We start from the raw sequence: 19,988 nt of genomic DNA on the forward strand, positions 1-19,988 counted from the left end.
GGCGCAGCCCCTATGGAAAACAGTATGGAGGTTCTTTAAAAAATTAGAAATAAAACTACCTTACGATCTAGCAATTCCCCTTCTGGGTATTTATCTGAAGAAAATGAAAATACTGGGGCGCCTGGGTGGCTCAGTTGGCTAAGCAACTGCCTTCGGCTCAGGTCATGATCCTGGAGTCCCGGGATCGAGTCCCACATCGGGCTCCCTGCTCAGCGGGGGGTCTGCTTCTCCCTCTGCCCTTGCTGTGTTCCCTCTCCCGCGTTCTCTCTCTCTGTGAAATAAGTAAATAAAATCTTTAAAAAATAATAAGATTTTGGGCCCCTGGGTGGCTCAGTTGGTTAAGCGACTGCCTTCGGCTCAGGTCATGATCCTGGAGTCCCGGGATCGAGTCCCCGCATCGGACTCCCTGCTCAGCGGGGAGTCTGCTTCTCCCTCTGATCCTCCCCCTCTCATGCTCTCTGTCTCTCATTCTCTCTGTCTCAAATAAATAAATAAAATCTTTAAAAAAAAAAATGAAAATGAAAATACTAACTCAAAAAGATATATGCACCCCATCCATGTTCACTGCAGCATTATTTACAATAACCAAGATATGGAAACAACCTGTGTCCATCAATGGATGGATGAATAAGGAAATTGTAGCATGCACACACACACACACAGACACAGACACACACACACAGACACACACACTAGAATCTTACTCAGCCATAAAAAAGAATGAAATCTTGCCATTTGCCAACATGGATGGACCTTAAGGGCCTTATGCTAAGTGAAATAAGCCAGACTGAGAAAGACAAATACCGAGTGATTTCTCTTAAATGTGAAATCTTAAAAAAAATAAAAACAAAAAAACCAAGCTCATTGATACAGAGAACAGATTGGTGGTTGCCAGAAGCCCCAAAGGGTGGTGGTGAAGGGGGTAGGAAAAAAGAAAAAGAACAAAGTAAGAGAAGGTACTTCTTTATACTCTTAAAGGCCACAGCATTAACTTCATCCTACCATACCCCTTTATATTCCCCTGACTTTCAAGTGCTCTATTCCTAGAGGACGGAACTGACCTATTAAGAAAGCAATAGTTGGGGCACTTGGGTGGCTCAGTCGGTTAAGCATCCAACTTTTTGTTTTGACTCAGGACCTCATCTCAGGGTCCTGAAATTCAAGGTGCAGCAGGCTCTGCCCTCAGCATGGAGTCTGCTTGAGAAACTCTCTCCTCCCTCTGCCCCTCCCACTCATGCTTTCTCTGTCTCTAAAATAAGTCTTACGGGGTGCCTGGTTGGCTCAGTTGGTTAAGCATCTGCCTTCGGCTCAGGTCATGATCCCAGGGTCCTGGGATCGTGCCCCAGGGAGCTTTTCCTTCTCCCTCTCTCTCAAATCAGTAAATGAAATCTTAAAAAAAAAAAAAAATCTTAAGAAAGCAACAATCATCTCATCCATCCTCATTCATGTCAACTATTTTAAATGTTTTGTACTTTTTCTGATAAACCTTCTTCATTATCTTGCATTCTGTGTTCTTGAGACTTCTGTTGAATCATTAGCCATTCAACATTAGTTTTCTTAACTTCCTTAGAAGTCTAAATAGTAGAGAGAACACTAAGAAGAGAATATCCATAAGATTAGCATATATAATACAAAGTAGATAATCAGCCCCCTAATAGAGTGGGCTGAAATTGCAGTATAATGTAATATACCTGCACAATTTGTCAAATAGGTGACAAAGGTTAAATTTGGTTGGGAGTGGAGGGGGAGGCAGGTGTCTCAGAGGACCAGACTGGTATGGTCAGTCAAACTATGACAAGATTTAATTCTTTTTTTTTTTTTAAGATTTTATTTATTGGGGCGCCTGGGTGGCTCAGTCGTTAAGCGTCTGCCTTCGGTTCAGGTCATGATCCCAGGGTCCTGGGATCAAGCCCCGCATCGGGCTCCCTGCTCAGCGGGAAGCCTGCTTCTCCCTCCTCCACTCCCCCTGCTTGTGTTCCCTCTCTCGCTGTGTCTCTCTCTGTCAAATAAATAAATAAATTAAAAAAAAAAGATTTTATTTATTTATTTGAGAGAGAGAGAGAATGAGAGACAGCACGAGAGGGGAGAGGGTCAGAGGGAGAAGCAGACTCCCTGCCGAGCAGGGAGCCCGATGCGGGACTCAATCCTGGGACTCCAGGATCATGACCTGAGCCGAAGGCAGTCGCTCAACCAACTGAGCCACCCAGGTGCCCGACAAAATTTAATTCTTTTTCTTCCCAGTAGTCATCTTAATTGGTGGGCAGCATGTCTGCTGTCCGCGGCTGGCAACTTCCCTGAGAAAGCGTAGATTAATAGTAAGCTATGTTTCTCCTCTGCTGCTAATTCTAGCCCAGTATTGGAACCAGAAGTTCAATGGTGAAAGCTACAGCCGCCGGACGCCAGCAACAGAACTGCAGGGGCAACCAGACCTTTATACAAGTGGCACTAACCACCGCACCCGCTCTCCTTCCTTTGGCCCTGCCACCGATCACGTTTTCCATCGCATGTGCTGACGGAACCGCCAATGCTCTGATGTGGTTTCTGAGGGAAAGCAGCTGTTTGGCCTGATGTTTATTAACACCGGGGTCTCCTATCACTTACACTTGTGTTTGAAACCAAACACCTTGGCCAGTCTGTGTCGACCGGGGGCGGTACAAGAAGGCACGGTCCATCTTGGATGAGTTTTTGTACTACCACAAAAGAGAAGACAGTCTTATAAAAAAATTGAACAACAATGCTGAGACCCTAAAACCAATGTGTAGTAAGAGGAGAGTCATTTCTCACCAAGTAATTGATTATTCAATCAAAACTGAGGCTGTCTGTAAATATAGATTCAATGCTATAAATAGATGATCAGAAGCTTTTTTTTTTTTCCTGCCCTGGTAAGAAAAAGAATCACTAACCCTACAGATGTGGCTCCGAGTCTTTCTGATAACATTCTAGGACCTGTTTGGGTAATAGAACTGAAAGAACTCTTTTAAAGCTACAGAACTCCTCTCATACCCTCTAAATTGCACACTACGGAGATACATTCTTTACAAATAATTTCAAGGGGTTCCTTGCATCCTGAAACCCATCCTTAGAAACTGGAAGTTTAAGAATTCACCCACCACCATGTAGTATTCCAAAAAGCTTTATTGTTTCCCATTAATAAAAAATAATATAAAATTCTCTATAGGAAGTATTAACCCATTCATCCCGTTTTTTTTAGAAAATAATTTTTTTTTTTTTTAAAGCAAGCTCTGAGGAGCTTGAACTCAAGACCCTGAGATCAAGAGTCACATGCTCTACTGACTGAACCAGCCAGGTGCCCCACATTTCTCTTCTTTTCCAACTTTCTGATCTCTACTAAAAGCTTTAACCAAGAAGTCTTAGGGTTAAAGGAAAATCATTCAATATATTTAAAACTGTTGCCTAGATCCAGTCTGACTGCATGATCTTCTAATTGTGGAGACATGACAATTAGCAAGACCACAGGATTTAGAGACCAGTGAGCTTGGGCTGACCATTGGTTCTAAGTTATTCATTGTATAACTACTTTACCTAATTTTTTTGAGCCTGCTTTCTCACCTGTAAAATGAATATATTACCTGATAGAGAGCTACTTGGAAGACAAACAATAAAGTAAAACATCTGACACCGAAAAGGCTGAATTAAGACCTTTAGAGACCCAAATCATCAGGACTCCAGTGCCAGAATCAGTCAGGATATTAGTAGAAAACAGAGAACACACTTGAACTGGGTAACTTGAAGAAGGTTTAATAAGGGGACTATTTACAAAGACATGGGCAAAGTTCAGGGGAACCAACAAGGAATAATGGAGTAATCCAGAGCTAGTAGGGGAACAGTTCTATTCCTAGGTTTGAAAGGGCAAAGTGAAGGAGCTAGAAGCTCGAGAGGGCTGCTTAATTAGGAGTCATGGTCTTTGGTAGAGCAACACAGACGATCCCTGTGACCTGGGGATGAGGAAGCCTGGGGAATAAATACCCTGACCATCCTTTCCTCATGCCTTTTGATCTTGAAGATATTACTAATTGGATCAACACAGCCTGAAGTCAGAGGGCAAAGGAGCCTGTTAATGCAGTCCATACGGGCCAGCCCCTCCGGGGGCACAGAACAGGATGGAGAGCAGCTCTGAAGGGGACACAGATTTCCTGCACCACTTCTGCCCCAGCAAAATTCAAACTACTAAACTATTAAACACAAAACTTGCATGTATGCTGAAACTGAAGTACCTTCTTTCTATAACTTTTAATTATAAACTTCTGGTTTTTTTAATTTTAAGTAGGCTACACACCCAACATGGGGCTTGAACTCACAACCCAGAGATCAAGTCACACAATCTACTGACTGAGCCAGCCAGGGGCCCCCTGAGCTCTTATTATTAAAAGAGGATTTCTTTTCTCAGACTTTCTAGTGTCCCTGCTTTGCTGATGCCTTAAGCACATGCCTAGATGGCCTCTAGCTCAGCCATGAGTGTGGCCCCTGGACAGGAAAGCCTCGATAAACGGGAACTGGTAAGTCTCAAGTTAACTCCCGAATGCTAACTCTAAGGATCTCTAAGAGATCTGAGCATCCAGAACGAATTTAGAAAGAATCTTAGGATTTTTCTGTTCAGGTATTACTCATTAAGGAATTCAGAAATTGGATTTTCTTAGACTCAAAAAATCCTCTGGTCGTAAAACTTCTTACAATCCTAGTGAATGATAGGAAAGTTTATAGTTTCTTATGAAAGAGAATAAAAGAAATCAGGACATCAATTTCACATTGACATTTTTATTAACGCCAACTGTTTTTTAATTATTATTTTTTTAAAACAATAGCACAAAAATGTTTCAAGGAAGCAGTCTCACAATCTGATGACCTTCTGAAATAGAGTTAAGCCACACCAAATATGAAATTCCTGTTAATAACACAAAACAAATATTTTTAAAAAGGAAAAATAAGAAAGGAAAAAAAAGGAAAAAAGGTAGGGGCAGAGGAAAGCAATGAGGTGTAGTTAAAATTCACTGGGTCAGGTAGGTGAGGCTTGTTAGTAGGATACACTGTTAAAGCAAAGAGTGGCACACACAGGCTTATGGTCTTTGCTGTTCTGTCCAGTCACCGCTAATACTCGGCCCCTGCAGCGGTGGCCACTGACTTCTTCTACGTCCACGGTGAACCGGGAGAAGCCAGTGTTGATACTGCCATGGAGAGGTTTAACTGTTGGCCTGTCGGACACCTACGACCATTTTGTTTGTTTTTTAGCAGAGGAACTCCTTCAGGACGGCCTGGCTGAAAACCCTTTCATTTCTATGTCTCACCTATATGCATCTCAGGGCTCTTAAAAGTTATCTTAAAAAAGAAAGAAAAAATAATGTATATCAGTTTCTCTTATTTAATGTGGCTATAAAAGATGTTTCCTTATTATTTCTTGATCTCTAAGAAGGACACCGGGGGTGGAGGTTGGGGGTGAACTAAGAGGAAGAATAAACCCAGACCAGGAGAGGTTTGGTTTTTGTTTTTTTTTTTTTTTTTTTTTCCCTTTTGGCCGGGTGGTCACACAGAAGGGAAGGCATGGAGGAAAATTATAATCCTTGGTTCAGATTGAGTTATGCGGAAAATATATCTTCCCGATCAGTCCCCATGCCAAAAAAACAAAAACAAAAACAAAAAAAACAAAAACAAAAAACCCAAAAAACCCCAAAAACCAAAAACCCAACAAACCCAACAAAACCAAAAAACACTTGGAATTATGCACAGACTCTATGTTATACCAGCTATCAGCCTTTCACGTTTAACCATTCCCAGCAATGGACACTACCCTTGGCTTGTAGGCTGCTTGCAGAACCTACTTCACAAAAAATGTTCTTCACCCAGAAGCCTCTAGTTTCCTTTTGGTAGGTTATAAAAACAGAACATCTGTCATTAACAGGAGAGTGTTAAATACTTTTAACCACTGACAAGGCTTCAGGAAGTTTCACAGTTTCGTTATGCTCTATTTTATTACTATCATATTTACATTTTTACTTTTTATTTTTTATTTTTATTTTTATTTTTTTGCTGAATTGCTGATTTTCCTTTTTCAATAGAATTTAATTCTGGAGTGTGAGCAGGAACCAGTTAACTACATTCATTGTCCAACCCCACTGGTTTGAAAGAAGACTCCAAATTCTTGGCATGTGAATCAGCTGTTCGGTAGCCCCACCTTATCCCCCCAGCAGCCAAGCAGCAGGACCGCAGCAGGGGTGTGCTCAGGGCTCACGCTGTAGGTGGTGAGGCTTTTCGCTGAAGGAGGTACTGGTGAATGCTCTCAGCATCTCGCTTTAGCCAAGCAGCATTCAGCAGGATATTTTCACAACACTGCTGGATGGTGCGCTCAGCTGAAGGAGCCGGATGACTCTCGAAGAAAGCCTGGTATAAAACAACCCAGAATGTAGGATCATTACTAGCAATAGTAAGAAGGTACTAGTACCACAGGTCATGAAAAAATACCCACTGTTCTGTGAAGGATTCAAAAGCTTCAATCATGAAAATTTTACCATTGCCACTCCCAGGCTAAAAGAAAACAAGCAGCTTCTCGGACTTGCATATAGGAATTCTTCTCCAAATATATGTTTAAAATTGAATCGAAAGTTAATAAAGAGATAGAACCTATGGCCTTTCTTTCAGATTCATCATCTAGTGGTTAGTGTAGGCTTCAGAATTAGGCTTGGGACTGAAATCTGGGCTTGGTCATGTATTAGCCTATGACTTTTAGTTAAATTAACTCTTCTGTTTTCTCATTCATGAGAAAATATTTACTCCAGAAGATTAAAGAGAAACCCATATAAACTGTTAACATAATAGTTGGCAGGCAGAGTCCTTAAGGACTCAAAACACATTCTGGCTGCTTCTAATAGCGATTAAATTGTGAAGGATGACAAAACCACAAAGCTTCGATTACTGCTCCACAGACTCACATTTTTCATACAAGACTATTTCTGAGTTTATTATAATTTATCACAAAGCTTACTGATTAAAGATGCAATAAACTATTTTCTAATGAAGTATGCCAAGTTTCATAGAAAACAAAGCAACTCTTGAGGCGCCTGGGTGGCTCAGTTAAGTGTCCGACTCTTGATTTCAGCTCAGGTCACGATTTCAGGGTCCTGGGACCAAGGCCCGAGTCAGGCTCCAGGCTCCAGGCTCAGTGGGGAGTCTGCTTGAGATTCTCTCTCTCTCCCTCTGCCCCTCCCCCCACTCTCTCTCTCTCTCTTAAATACCAACCAGCAAAAGGATGGGGGTCTTTGAACTAGTCATCACAGGCGTAAAAGAGAGAATGACTAATTCATCAGATTAAGTCTAGAACTTTTAGAAATCAATAACTTTATTTTGTTTACACAGATGACAATGGCCCTCGCTCCAAGGCTCCTTAGGGCCTGAGTAAGATACAGGACTTCCCCTCACTCCATCTCAACAAATAGCACTACCATTTACATATAAGAAACCTGGGAATCCTCCTCGACTCTTCCTTCTTCCACTGCCAGGTATGTTCACAACACAGAGAAGCCACTCAGTAAATATTTGTTGAACTAAAGATTAACAAAATCAAGCCCCCTGAATTTCATTACTCCCTCTCCCCCAAGCTACTTTATCATTCTTGCTTGGAGAGTTAGCATCCCAACATCTTCTCTTCCCTATTCCACACTATTCTCCACATTGCAGCCAGACTGAAATTTTTATCACAAAAATCACATCAACTCACTGTTTATAAGCAATTCAAGGGCTTTCCACTCTTAGGAAAATGTTCATATGGCCTACAAGGCCCTCCACGGTCTGGCCTCTACCTATCTTAACCAGCCTCAGCTCAGCCACTCACTGCTCTTCCCCTCCAAACCCAGTATATGTACTTCTTCTTCAGAATACTTATATCCTTTACAATAAAGGAACTGTTTGCACAATATACTCTGTAAACTAAATGAAGGCAGAGATCAAGTCTTTCACTGTTTTCTCAAGATCTCAATTCTTAAAATCCTATTCCTAAAATGGTATGCAGAGTGAATGAAACAACACTACAGCTTTCAGAACTTCCAAATTTACGCCTCATAACCCCATTGCCTTCAAGAAGATGAAGGTGAAAATGACATTTCAAAAGTACTTCACAATTAAATGCAATGGAAGGCTTAAAGTTAAGATTTTCTTTTTTTTAAAATATTCTCCAGAATCAAATATCTCTTTATTTATTTTATTTATTTTTAAGATTTTATTTATTTATTTGACAGAGAGAGACACAGTGAGAGAGGGAACACAAGCAGGGGGAGTGGGAGAGGGAGAAGCAGGCTTCCCGCCGAGCAGGGAGCCCGATGCGGGGCTCGATCCCAGGACCCTGAGATCACGACCTGAGCCGAAGGCAGACGCCCAACTACTGAGCCACCCAGGCGCCCCTGAAGTTAAGATCTTCCTAATCAGTGTAGATTTGTTCCTCAAATGCTGAACTTTACACTTAACTATTATCCTTTGTAAAGGCTAAGAGGAGAGCCCCTACATAGCCATCTTGTCTCCCTGTGCATATGGCAGATCTAGGAAGGTTATTAGAAAGGAAAAAATTATCAAGGACCTACTACTCCATTCCGTCCCACTATGTTAGTTACTCTAAATAACAATCTTATTATCATCCCATTTTATGGATGACGAGACAGAGAGAGCTCATAGGGGTTAAAAACTTGCTTGAAGTCACATAGCTAAATAGGGCAGGGCACGGATTTCTACTCAGATTGACTGACTCCAAGTTCCAGGTTCTTTCAGCCATATTTCAATGCCCTCAAAGATGATTCCAACCCCAAATTCTTCAAGCATTAAAGACACAACCCAAGTTGTCTTTTTCCAAGCAAAAACATGGATAAATACAGCATGACCCCAACACTGTATGATTACAATTTGGCTCATTAGTGTTTTTACTTACTACCTTGAAAAGTAAAAAGTAAATAGCACTTTGCTTACCTTAACCTCTCCAGCCATTTTATCAATTGCAAATCCCTCAACTGATAGCTGAAAAAAAAAATAATGGTTTAAACAGTAAATGCAACTAAAGGAGGCTAGGAACAAAATTCCATTTTTCCTAAAAACGAATCATTCCATTCTCTCCCAACTTCAGAATATTCTAGAGGGTGCAGGATGGGTGATGGACAAGCCCTTTAATAAAGCTAATAACTATTTAAAGAAACTCTTCCTCCCTCCCTCCCTCTCTCTGTCTTTAGAAACTCTGAGAGAGCAAAGACCATAGTCTATAGGCCTAGTGAACCATGGATGTCTCTAAATAACATCCATGATAAATGAGGTACTCAAAATAAAAATCTTCACATACCTTTATTAGTCTGGATATTAAGAATCCTCCCTGGTATCGATTATAAAGTTCTTCCCAGTTGTCTTTTATAAACTTCCAAGCAGCCTTCCTTCCATGCTTGCTGCCTCCAGCCACTCCACCAATTACTGATACAGTGTCCTGTGGACGTACCTCTTCCTAAAAATAGAAAGAGAACTAAAAATCTACTCTATTCAAAACATCTTCTGGGGCAGGAATGGCAAATGCTTTTGAGGTACCCAAGTAATCACACTGAAGACCCTCATCCCTTGTTTTAGGAATAACTGGCACCAGAAGCTTCCAGCAAAGAGGAGACTATTTAACCTAAAGATGAGCCAAATTGAGAATGAAGCATTGAGACAGGTACAAACAGGCTACTCAACAGATACTTGCTTGGGTTCCTACAGGGTAAAGAAAGGAAGAGACAGAAGATAGGTACAGGGATAAATAGGCTTTCCAGTTTATTTCTGCTTCCAACTATTCTGATTCTCACCATTAGAAGGAGATATATAGGTCAGTAGCAAAAGTCCACTCCATTTTCCCCAGACTAAGAGGAAGACTTAGTTTAGGGTTAAAGCAGATCAAGAGGACACTGAATCAAAGACACTTGCCCCAGATCAGTGGGTTACAATTCCCTCTATAAGCAGTTTTTGTTGTAACTTACTGAAAGTGCAAACGTGAGGACTTTTTGAATCAATTCAGGTGAAAGAGTAGCCCCAAGGACCCTTTCAATTCGGTTTTTCTCTTCCTGCATATCTGCTTGTTTGTGAAGCTACAGTGAAAAAGTAAAGATAGAGATTAGTTAACTCTCCTAGAAGTTATGCATATGCTTGTGTGAGCTTCTCCCCCAAACTTTTGTTCTATATTCTTGTTGGCTGAGATTGCAGGCTATGAAATTAACAAAAGAGAATACTTTTCAAGATGTTCAGGCACTACATTTATCATATGCCATTACAGTAAGTCATTAAATGTAAGTGTGTACTACGTGAATGGCTTTCATCAGTTCTGAGCAGTTTAACATCAAGATCTGACGGGTATGATGTCTAACTAATGTTCTATGTTAGATGAACAAACTAATCATCACGAATACCATTGAAGGTCATCAATTTAATTTCTTTTTTTTTTTTTTAATATTTTATTTATTTATTTGAAGAGAGAAAGAAGTGCAAGCACAAGCAGGGGGAGTGGCAGGACAGAGGGAGAGGAAGAAGCAGGCTCCCTGCTGACCAGGGATCACGATGCGGGACTCGATCCCCAGGACCCCGGGATCATGACCTGAGCCGAAGGCAGACGCTTAACCGACTGAGACACCCAGGCGCCCCAATCAATTTAATTTCTAATAGTAAAAAATAAATGTTAATATTAATTCATGAGTCTCTGATCAGTGGGATTCTGTACCATCACATTTTTCAACTGCAAAATCAGCACATGCCGAACGCAGCAAATTAGGAAAATAGAGAAGCATAAAGAAAAAATTAGGGGCGCCTGGGTGGCTCAGATGGTTAAGCGTCTGCCTTTTCAGCTCAGGTTATGATCCCAGGGTCCTGGGATTGAGCCCCGCATCAGGCTCCCTGCTCCGCGGGAAGCCTGCTTCTCCCTTTCCCACTCCCCTTGCCTGTGTTCCCTCTCTCACTGTGTCTCTCTCTGTCAAAAAATAAATAAAATCTTAAAAAAAAAAAAAAAGAAAAGAAAAAATTAAATTATTGGGGCGCCTGAGTGGCTTAGCCGGTTGAACGTCTGCCTTCAGCTCAGGTCATAATCTCAGGGTCCTGGGATCAAGCCCCGCGTCAGGCTGCCTGCTCTGTGGGAAGTCTGCTTCTCTCTTTCCCTCTGCCCCTCACCCCCACTCATGTTCTCTCTCTCAAATAAATGAATAAAATCTTTAGGGGAAAAAAAGAGAAAGAAAAAATTAAATTATTATGATATGTACACATTACCAAATTGGAAATAAGATCATCTTATACCTGCTATTTTGTGACCTTTAAAAAATTTTTAAATTACAGGTAAGTTTCATTTTCTTTATACTTTTATAGTCTCTAAATCTTCCATAGTAAATATACCAAGTCTTTTTTTAATCATCAGAAGCAAAACATTATTATACATGTAAAAAATTAGAATTACAAGGGCATATGAGATGCCTCTCCAAGACAACTTAATCTATAGACTGTTGATCTTCTCTCCCACTGAAGATTCTATACTGACCAGTGTCTGTAGACCCCATCACAGGTCCCAGTTTCCTCTTCCTCTCCTTTGGACTCTTTTGAGCAGCAGTGTGGTGAAATAAATAGGAAGTCAGGAAGACCTGGGTTCTAGTCTCAGTTTTGCCTCTAACTAGGTGTGTGATCTTGACTAAGTCCTTAACCTCTCTGGATCTCAGTTTCCCCATGTGGAACATGAGCGGGGTGGACAGATAATTTCTACGGTCCTTTTCAGCACCAATACTCAAGGCCTGACTGAACACTGGCTTTCAGGAAGCATTGTTTTCCCCAGGGAGAACCTGTTACACTAGACCACTAGATGGCACCATAACACCACATTCCAAATACACTTTGAAAAAAAAGATATATATGTATTTTTTTATCCTGTCTCATTATTCCTCAATTACCAACAGAAAACAATCCTCCTCATCTCCCATCAACTGGTTTCTTGAAGAAACCCAATTTGGCCTTCATTAGAGCTCTTCCTATAGTAAAGCAGAATTAAGTCAGCTCCCTTGCGTTAAAAGATGCAAACACTTATTAAATATACATACCAGTACTAGTGTAAGTTCTTTGAAGTATGACAGGACATGAAAATGTCTAAGTTATCTGTCACGAGAATTCTAGAACCCCTATTTTGTTCCATACTTTTATGGAAAAGACAAAATCCACAAATACCTGATTTCATCTGCAAAGAAATACATGATTTATAGTGCACAGATTCACAGAATACTAAGAATGAGAAGGGACCTCAATGTCATTTAATTGAAAGGTAAACCCAAAGTATAATTTTTATATTATTAGAAGGAAACTCTTGTACAAGATCAGTAGTTAAAGCGGCACATTTTGAGTTTCTTCAAGTTTGTATTTTTCAAACTATTCTAATCATTTAAACAGGATTTGTTTAAAACTAAATACTAGAAATTAGATTTGCAATTCTGATCCACTTGAGATCAGGAAAGTGTTCTTAATCCATTAAAGATGGAAGTAATAAAGTACATCCCATTCCTGTTTTGTTTGTTCCCCCCTAAGTGCAGGTCTTTAAATGAATGGGCTTTACAGATTTGATTTAGGCACATTTTGCGCATTTTATTTGATGGTAATAGATTCAGCTCCCTCCATCTGCAATGCAACCAGAATAGTCAAGTTATTTCTTAGATTGATAACTACATGGACAGGGACTGGAGACAGCGCTTGTCCCACAGTATTAGTATTAGAGTTTAATTACATGCCAACTACCCTGGGAAAACTATGGAGGCAATGCAGGCAGGTCACGTAATTTCCTGTCCATTCATAAAAGGCACTGGCATAGCTCAAACCCTTGAGACACCTGATCATCTATCCCCACCCAGGCGCCCCCATCTATCCTCTTTCTAAGCACAGACACAAACGTTTTCTTTAAAATGGGAAGTACCCTAGTAAGTCTACACTGAAGGGAAGAATTTTAAGAACTTGACATGCTAATCAAAATGAACATTTCAATTTTTAGATTTAAGATGCATAAACTTACGAATAAAAAAAAGAAGTGAAGAAATTAGATGACTTTTGGCATCGTATTGGTAGTATACATGAAGAAGACATTATATATTTCTCCCATAGTTTCTTTTCTTTTTGAGAGAGAGAAAGAGAGAATGGGGGGGGGGGGGTGGCGCTAAGGGAGAGAGAATCCTAAGCAGACTCCCTGCCGAGTGCAGAGCCCAACATGGAGCTCCATCTAATGACCCTGAGATCATGACCTGAGCTGAAATCAAGTCAGACGCTTAACTGACTGAGCCACCCAGGCGCCCCTCCCATAGTTTCTTAGTATTTGCCTGTCTGCGATATGCGTATCTGCATGTATTTCTTTTGCCCAGACTTTTAACCACCTAAAGTTCATAATCTCTGTGTCAATTCAACAGCTGAAAATGGGAGCCCTTTCCAAATTTACTCACTTTTAGCATAATGTCTAAGGTAGTGCCATCACCATGCTTCAAAACAGTCAGATAGACCTACAAGAGAATACAGGACCAAAAAAGAAGGCATATGAGTAAATCTATCTTGTTCCAAATAGTCCAATGTTAAGAAAAGACATAAAGCGAGTCAAAACACTTATGAACAGCTGTGTGTGGATGTTACATTACAAATTGTGGCAAAGAGCTTAGAGCCCACACTGAACACCAGTAAGGTAGATAGCATGTAGTAACAGCAGCTCACACCAGCTCTCTCAGGGAAAGGTGCACTGATGATCACCTTTCAGCACCAGAGTGTGGTCTGAGAAACTTTAAACAAAGGAGAAGTTGGCTACAAACCACCTAAATGGCACGTATTAAATCAGAGTCAGACATGATTTGTGGGTCAGTACTTAGGTCATTTTTGGTTACCATTAAATATATTCCATACTACACACATGATGCAGTCGCTTAGAAATCAAGGTTATTTATCATGAAAACCTACAGGACTCCTTAGATCAGCGGAGAGAATCTGCTTCCCTTCTACATGGTCCTTAAACCGACGACGGGCTTCTTCTAACGTTGCCTTATGTCCTGCTTTTCCTAGTTTGCCCAGAACCAAGCCCCTCAGGAGTGCATCTAGATGACCTGATTAAGAAATAAAAGAGACACGAAACTGCTTAAAAATCCTGTTTTCACAAATATGCCACCTGGCTATCTTATAAATTGTGTCATACTATGTCTACCATCTTGAACAAACACAATCAATTACCTTAGTACTTGAGAGAACACCTGATTTACATTATTCAAATCGTAAGAGTGAAATGAAGTGCTAAACAGACTAGATAGACAAATAAATTCGTGACTTGGTCTATAAATGCCATTGATCTGAATTTATTAAATGTTCACTCCATCTAGGTAATTACACTGCTAAGGATTATATGTGAAAGGAACAGGCTTAGATCTTGCAGTTTTGACCCAAGATCCAGGGAAAGGTCACATACAGAACCAGTACGCTGTGTATAATAAATTGAAATCTTAGATTTAAAAATCAACCTTTGCTGGATCTATTTACTCCAAAGATGTGTAAATGCGCAATAAGCACATCAACATTGGTCATTAGGGAAATGCAAATCAAAACCACAATGAGATGCCACTTTACACCCACTAGGACGACTGAAAAAGATAATAACAAGCATGGAGAAATTAGAACCCTCATACATTGCTGGTGGGAGTGTAAAATGTTGTGGCCACTTTGAAAAAACAACCTGGCAATTCCTAAAGAGGTTAAACACAGTTACCATATGATCCAGCAATTCTACTCTTAGGTATATACCCAAGGGAAATGAAAGCATTCTGTCCACACAAAAACTTGTACACACATGTTCATAGCAGTATTCACAACTGTCAAGTAGAAACTATCCAAACATCCATCAAGTGATGAATATACAAAATGTGGTATGCCCATACGATAGAGTATTACTCAGCTGTAAAAGGAATGCAGTATTGATATACAATGCAAAATGGATGTACCTTGGAAACATTCTGCTAAGTGAAAAATGCGAGACATGAAAGGCTACATGGGGCATGAGCCCACGGATATGAAATGCCCAGAGTAGGCAAATCCATAGAGACAGAAAGCAGATTAGTGGTTGCCAGCGATGGGGGTTGCCAGGGAATGGGGAGTGACTGCCAATGGGTATGCAGTTTCTTCTGAGGCTAAAGAAATTGTTCTGGGATTAGATAGTGGTGATAGTTGTGCAACCTTGTGAACAAACTAAAAAAGACTGAGTTGTATACTTTAAAAAGGTCCATTTTATGATATACTGATTATATCTCAAAAAAAAAAAAAAAAAAGTTAACACCAGCAACGATGGACTGCAATACCAAAATGGACAGATAAGTCATGGTATATTCATACAATGAATACCACTAAGCAATAAAAAGGAACGAACACACTGGATGTATCTTAAGCATTATACTGAGCGAGAGAAGCCAGATATAAGAAGAGAATATATATTAGGATTCCATTTACATAAAGTTCTAGAAGACGTAATATTAATCTAGGCTGAAAGAAGGCAGAACAGTGTTTGCCTGCATGGGACGGGTAGGGGGCACCTGAGTGGCAGGGACTGACCGGGACGGGGCCCCAAGGCAACCTCCTTAGGTGTATGCATTTGTCAATAGTCACTGAACTGGAACATTTAAATTTATGTGCACCTTGCTACATTTAAATCATAACTCGGTAAAAAGTAAGTTTAAGAAAACCACAGGAGATCAACAGATAACACAAGAGGACATTAGTGAAGAACCAATTTATAATTCTGGCTCTGGTACTGACTTGCTATGTGATGCAAGACAATGTTTTGTTATTTTGCTGTTTGACTCTTCCATCTATAAAACTAGAAAGCTAAAGACATTCTCCCTATTTCACAAAGCTGTGTTTGAGCCCAAAAAGTTTTACATATTTTCACCATGAAAAAGAAGGACAACATCCACTAATTTGCCTGTATCTGTCTTCATATACCCTCTCCTGTCTTGTTTCTGGGATCTGTGCTCCTGTCTAAAGCCAACTCCTCCCCTGGACCCCGACTCCTCTCCATCACTGGGCCATTGCTCAGCTACTACTCCCCTCTCTTTCACATCATGAATTTTTCTATTACTCATTCATCATTGTCATCAGCACAAAAACATGTTATAAAATCTCCCACTTGATTAAAAAAATGCCTCTACTCCAGTCTACCCCCCTTTCAGCAAAACTCCTTTAAAAAGTTGTCTAAGTGTGCTGTCTCCTTTTCCCCTACTCCTAGTCCGGAGAACCCAAAACTGGTCTCCAACACTCCACAAAATATGCCAATGTAATCCTCAATTCTCCTTTATCTTGCTTGACTCAGAGCTGCATTTGTCATGTGGATAACTCTCCTTCCCGGACATCTCCTCCCTCCTGACTCTCCCACCTCACTGGTCAGTCAGTCTCCCCAGCTGATTGCTCCTCTTCCACCCAATCTCCAAATCCTAGCCTTGCCTAGGACTTAGTCCTCAGACCTTTCTTCTCTGCACCTACATCAGGCCCTGCGTGATCTCATCCAGTCTCATGGCTATAAATACCACCTACACACTAAATGGATTTATTCCGCCTAGACCTCTAGGCATGATACTCTCCACCAGGATGTCTAAAAGGACCTCCCATTTCCCAAGTCCAAAACCCAACTCCTGATTGCCTCTGCGCCCAGCCTGCTTCTAAGGCAGCATTCCCCACTCCTGTAGATGGCAACTTCACTCCTTCAGGCCTGAATGTGGGGGCTCCTTTTACTCCACTGCAGCCAGTCCACCACCAAATAGGTTCAGTTCTACCTTCAAAACACCCACAGAATTTACCACCTACAAGTGTGAGCTGTAGCCAGTGCCTCAACTGGACTACTGAAACAGCTTTGTAACTTGTCTCCCTGCTCCTTTCTCTCGCCTCCCGACTCCAGTCTGGTTTTCACACAGCTGAATACATCCAGTCATGGTCTTCTGCTTCAACTCTCAAATTCGTTTCTCATACCACTAACAGTGAAAGTCCAAAATGTACTAGCTCCTGCCGCAGGCCTTCTGCACTGGTTGCTCCCTCTCTGGACCATTTCCCTCTAGACAGCCTCCCAGCTCTCTGCTCATGCTCACGTATCATCTCATCCCGAGGGACGGCTGCTCTGGCCACTCTCTATGAGCTACCAGCTTCCTCCTCTTTGTCTACCTCACCTAACTGTATTTTTCTTCATGATGCCCACTGCCACCTAAAATATCACACATTTAATGGTTTGCTGTGTCTCCCACTAGAATGCAAGTCACAAAGGTCAATGCTTTCTTCACTACTGTGAAAGCTCCCAGAATAAAACCTGGTATTTACTAGGTACATAAATATTTGTTGAATCAATGAAGGGAAAACACAGAACTCTAGGTAATTGTTACCGTTCTTATTGCAGAAGACCCCATCCCAGATCAAGACTGCTCGGGAGGAAATACCATCTTTAGTTATTTGCAGATGGTAGAAAATAATTATATATAAAGACTTAAGATCACCATCCCCAACATTTACAGGACAGCAAAAGAGTAAATATATGATTACAGAAATAATCAGAGGAGAGAACACATGGAGAAAGTAAATAACTTCCTTAATTCAGGTACTATCTCTCAGTATCTTTACAAGTTGTACATATAAGGTGCCTGGTGTTTAGGGTAATAATAAATAAAATAATCCAAAATTCCCTTCAGCTATTCCTCTTTTTTTTTAAGATTTTATTTATTTATTTGACAGAGAGAGACACAGCGAGAGAGGGAACACAAGCAGGGGGAGTGGGAGAGGGAGAAGCAGGCTTCCCGCGGAGCGAGGAGCCCGATGCGGGGCTCGATCCCAGGACCCTGGGATCATGACCTGAGCCGAAGGCAGACGCTTAACGACTGAGCCACCCAGGCGCCCCCCCCCCTTTAGCTATTCTTGATTATAGATGGGCCTTTGGAACTCTGTAAAAGATTTCTATTTCCACCATTTGCTTTGTTTACAAATCATATTTAGCAGTGAATACACATAACCACCACTGTTTTTATGTTGTGACCCATGTAATTTCACCAGTAAACTTAAAAGACCTAACATTTAATTTCTGGTGAGCTGAATACATAGCAACATCCAGCAGATACAAAGATGCTACTGATACTGTTAACCACAGCTGAGTAAAAAAGGATCAATTTCTCATCAGTTCCTTCCCCATTCAGTACATCCATTACCTTCTCCAGGTTTGGGGTCCCAGCCCAGTCTCTCCCCTATAGGTGAAAAGACATCTTTCACAAACTCCTGGATTTCCTCATAGAAGTCTGTGTGGGACAAGAGAGTTGAGAGAATCCCCAGGTTACAGCTCAGGTCGCTCCATACAGTATAATTGGGCTCATTCACAAAAGCCTCCATGACTTTTAGAACCTCTACAGTGCTAATGATTCCAGCTCGAGCCTGGGATAGGAAAAAACATAAATTAATCTAGTCTTCAAACAAAAACTAAAACAAAAAAACATAAGCATGCATTTTCAGCATTATCTACTGCTAGTTAGTCATGTCTCTGGTTTAAAGGAACTGAGACTATATAAATTCAGGAGATTATTAGAATAAAAATCTATCATGACAACATTCCTTATTAACTTTTTTGCTATTTATAAAAGAGCCAAGTAAAAAAGCAGTGTTTGGTGACAGAAGGTGGCTACACTTGTGGTGAGCACAGCATGATGTAGAGACGTGTGGAATCACTATGTTGTACACCTGAAACTAATGTAAAATCGTGTCAACTACAATGGAAAAGCAAGCAAGAAAGAAAAAGGCAAGAAAGAAAATAACTTCCTATTTCTACCCAGTGTCTGGGGCCGTGGCTTTGTTTTTATTTTAAAAATTCCCACACTTTCAGAAAAGATGCAAAAATAGTGAGGGCTTTGGTTTTTGACAGAGGCTGTTTCAAACCCGGACCTGCAAACGGTGTCAACTTCAGCCTGTCCTTCACTCATTTCTAAAAGAAGGCAAGCTGGAAGGCACTAGAAATTCAGAGTCCTTTCAGAATTAACTAACAGAGCTAGGAAAAAGAACTTCTGTTACAGCAGCCCACTGCACAACACACCACTCTCCTGGGACAGGTCTCTCTCAGCAATGAGATCAGCAGATGTGAGGTTTTGTGCATCAATGCTAATCTGTGTTTATACAAAGGAGGAATCCAAAACCAGTTACTGCAGAGGGGAGGGAAAATTCCAAGTCCAATTTAAAGGAACACCAGGAGGAATCTGATAATTTTATCACAGACATCTGGAAATTATCTAACCTATGTTGGAGTCATAAAGATAATACTACTAATTGCTGATTTAAATCCTTTCTGGAACAAAGCCAAATATAACATAATTCTAAAGCTAATGGGCTATTATTATTTGAGTACCAATGGAATGTTAAAAAATTCTAGATGTTTCCAGCAAAGTATAATCACTATTTTAGAAAAAGATAAATCACTCTGAATTATTTAAAAAAAAAATTTTTTTTAAAGATTTTTAAAAATTTATTTATTTGACAGAGAGATAGCACAAGTAGGCAGAGCGGCAGGCAGAGGGAAAGGGAGAAGCAGGCTCTCTGCTGAACAGGGAGTCCGATGCGGGGCTCGATCCCAGGACCCTGGGATTATGACCTGAGCCGAAGGCAGCCGTTTAACTGACTGAGCCACCCAGGTGCCCCTGAATTAATTATTTAAAAAAACACATCAGTAGGGAAATTTCTTCAAGGCTCATACCTATCCTATTTCTACTGAAAAGAATTTCTACCTTACAAAGGGCAGTTTTAGTTGCAAAACCTGGCTTAGGAGTAGTGGGATGGGATTTGTTTCTGATAAATTAAAAAGGTTCGATCTTGTCCTGTTAATTAATAATTATTCATTTGCTCTAGTCCCAAAAGGTGTTCAACCTTCAGGAAGAACCATATTCTTCTAATTATGTTTCAGACGGACACTCCAGGAAAAACAAAATCCTTTAATCAACAAAATC

The 19,988-nt window shown here is 40.7% G+C and overlaps 1 protein-coding gene across 2 annotated transcripts in view; it reads right to left on the reverse strand.

Moving 5' to 3' along the window:
* Window positions 1-4,760: 4,760 nt before the first annotated feature.
* NPEPPS (aminopeptidase puromycin sensitive) overlaps window positions 4,761-19,988 on the reverse strand; it is a 94,599-nt gene continuing 79,371 nt past the window's right edge. For both annotated transcript variants that reach the window (XM_035026976.1, XM_035026977.1), the window contains 7 exons: window positions 18,213-18,432; window positions 13,954-14,096; window positions 13,452-13,508; window positions 9,987-10,094; window positions 9,326-9,481; window positions 8,962-9,009; window positions 4,761-6,393 (listed from right to left, as the gene is read on the reverse strand). In XM_035026976.1, the coding sequence (XP_034882867.1) occupies window positions 6,241-6,393; window positions 8,962-9,009; window positions 9,326-9,481; window positions 9,987-10,094; window positions 13,452-13,508; window positions 13,954-14,096; window positions 18,213-18,432 (885 nt within the window). In that variant the 3' untranslated portion in view covers window positions 4,761-6,240. The remainder of the gene's footprint in view (window positions 6,394-8,961; window positions 9,010-9,325; window positions 9,482-9,986; window positions 10,095-13,451; window positions 13,509-13,953; window positions 14,097-18,212; window positions 18,433-19,988) is intronic.

The sequence above is a fragment of the Mirounga leonina genome, unplaced genomic scaffold (assembly GCF_011800145.1).
Source record: "Mirounga leonina isolate KUSES-001 unplaced genomic scaffold, KU_Mleo_1.0 Mir_200, whole genome shotgun sequence".
NCBI lineage: Eukaryota > Metazoa > Chordata > Mammalia > Carnivora > Phocidae > Mirounga > Mirounga leonina.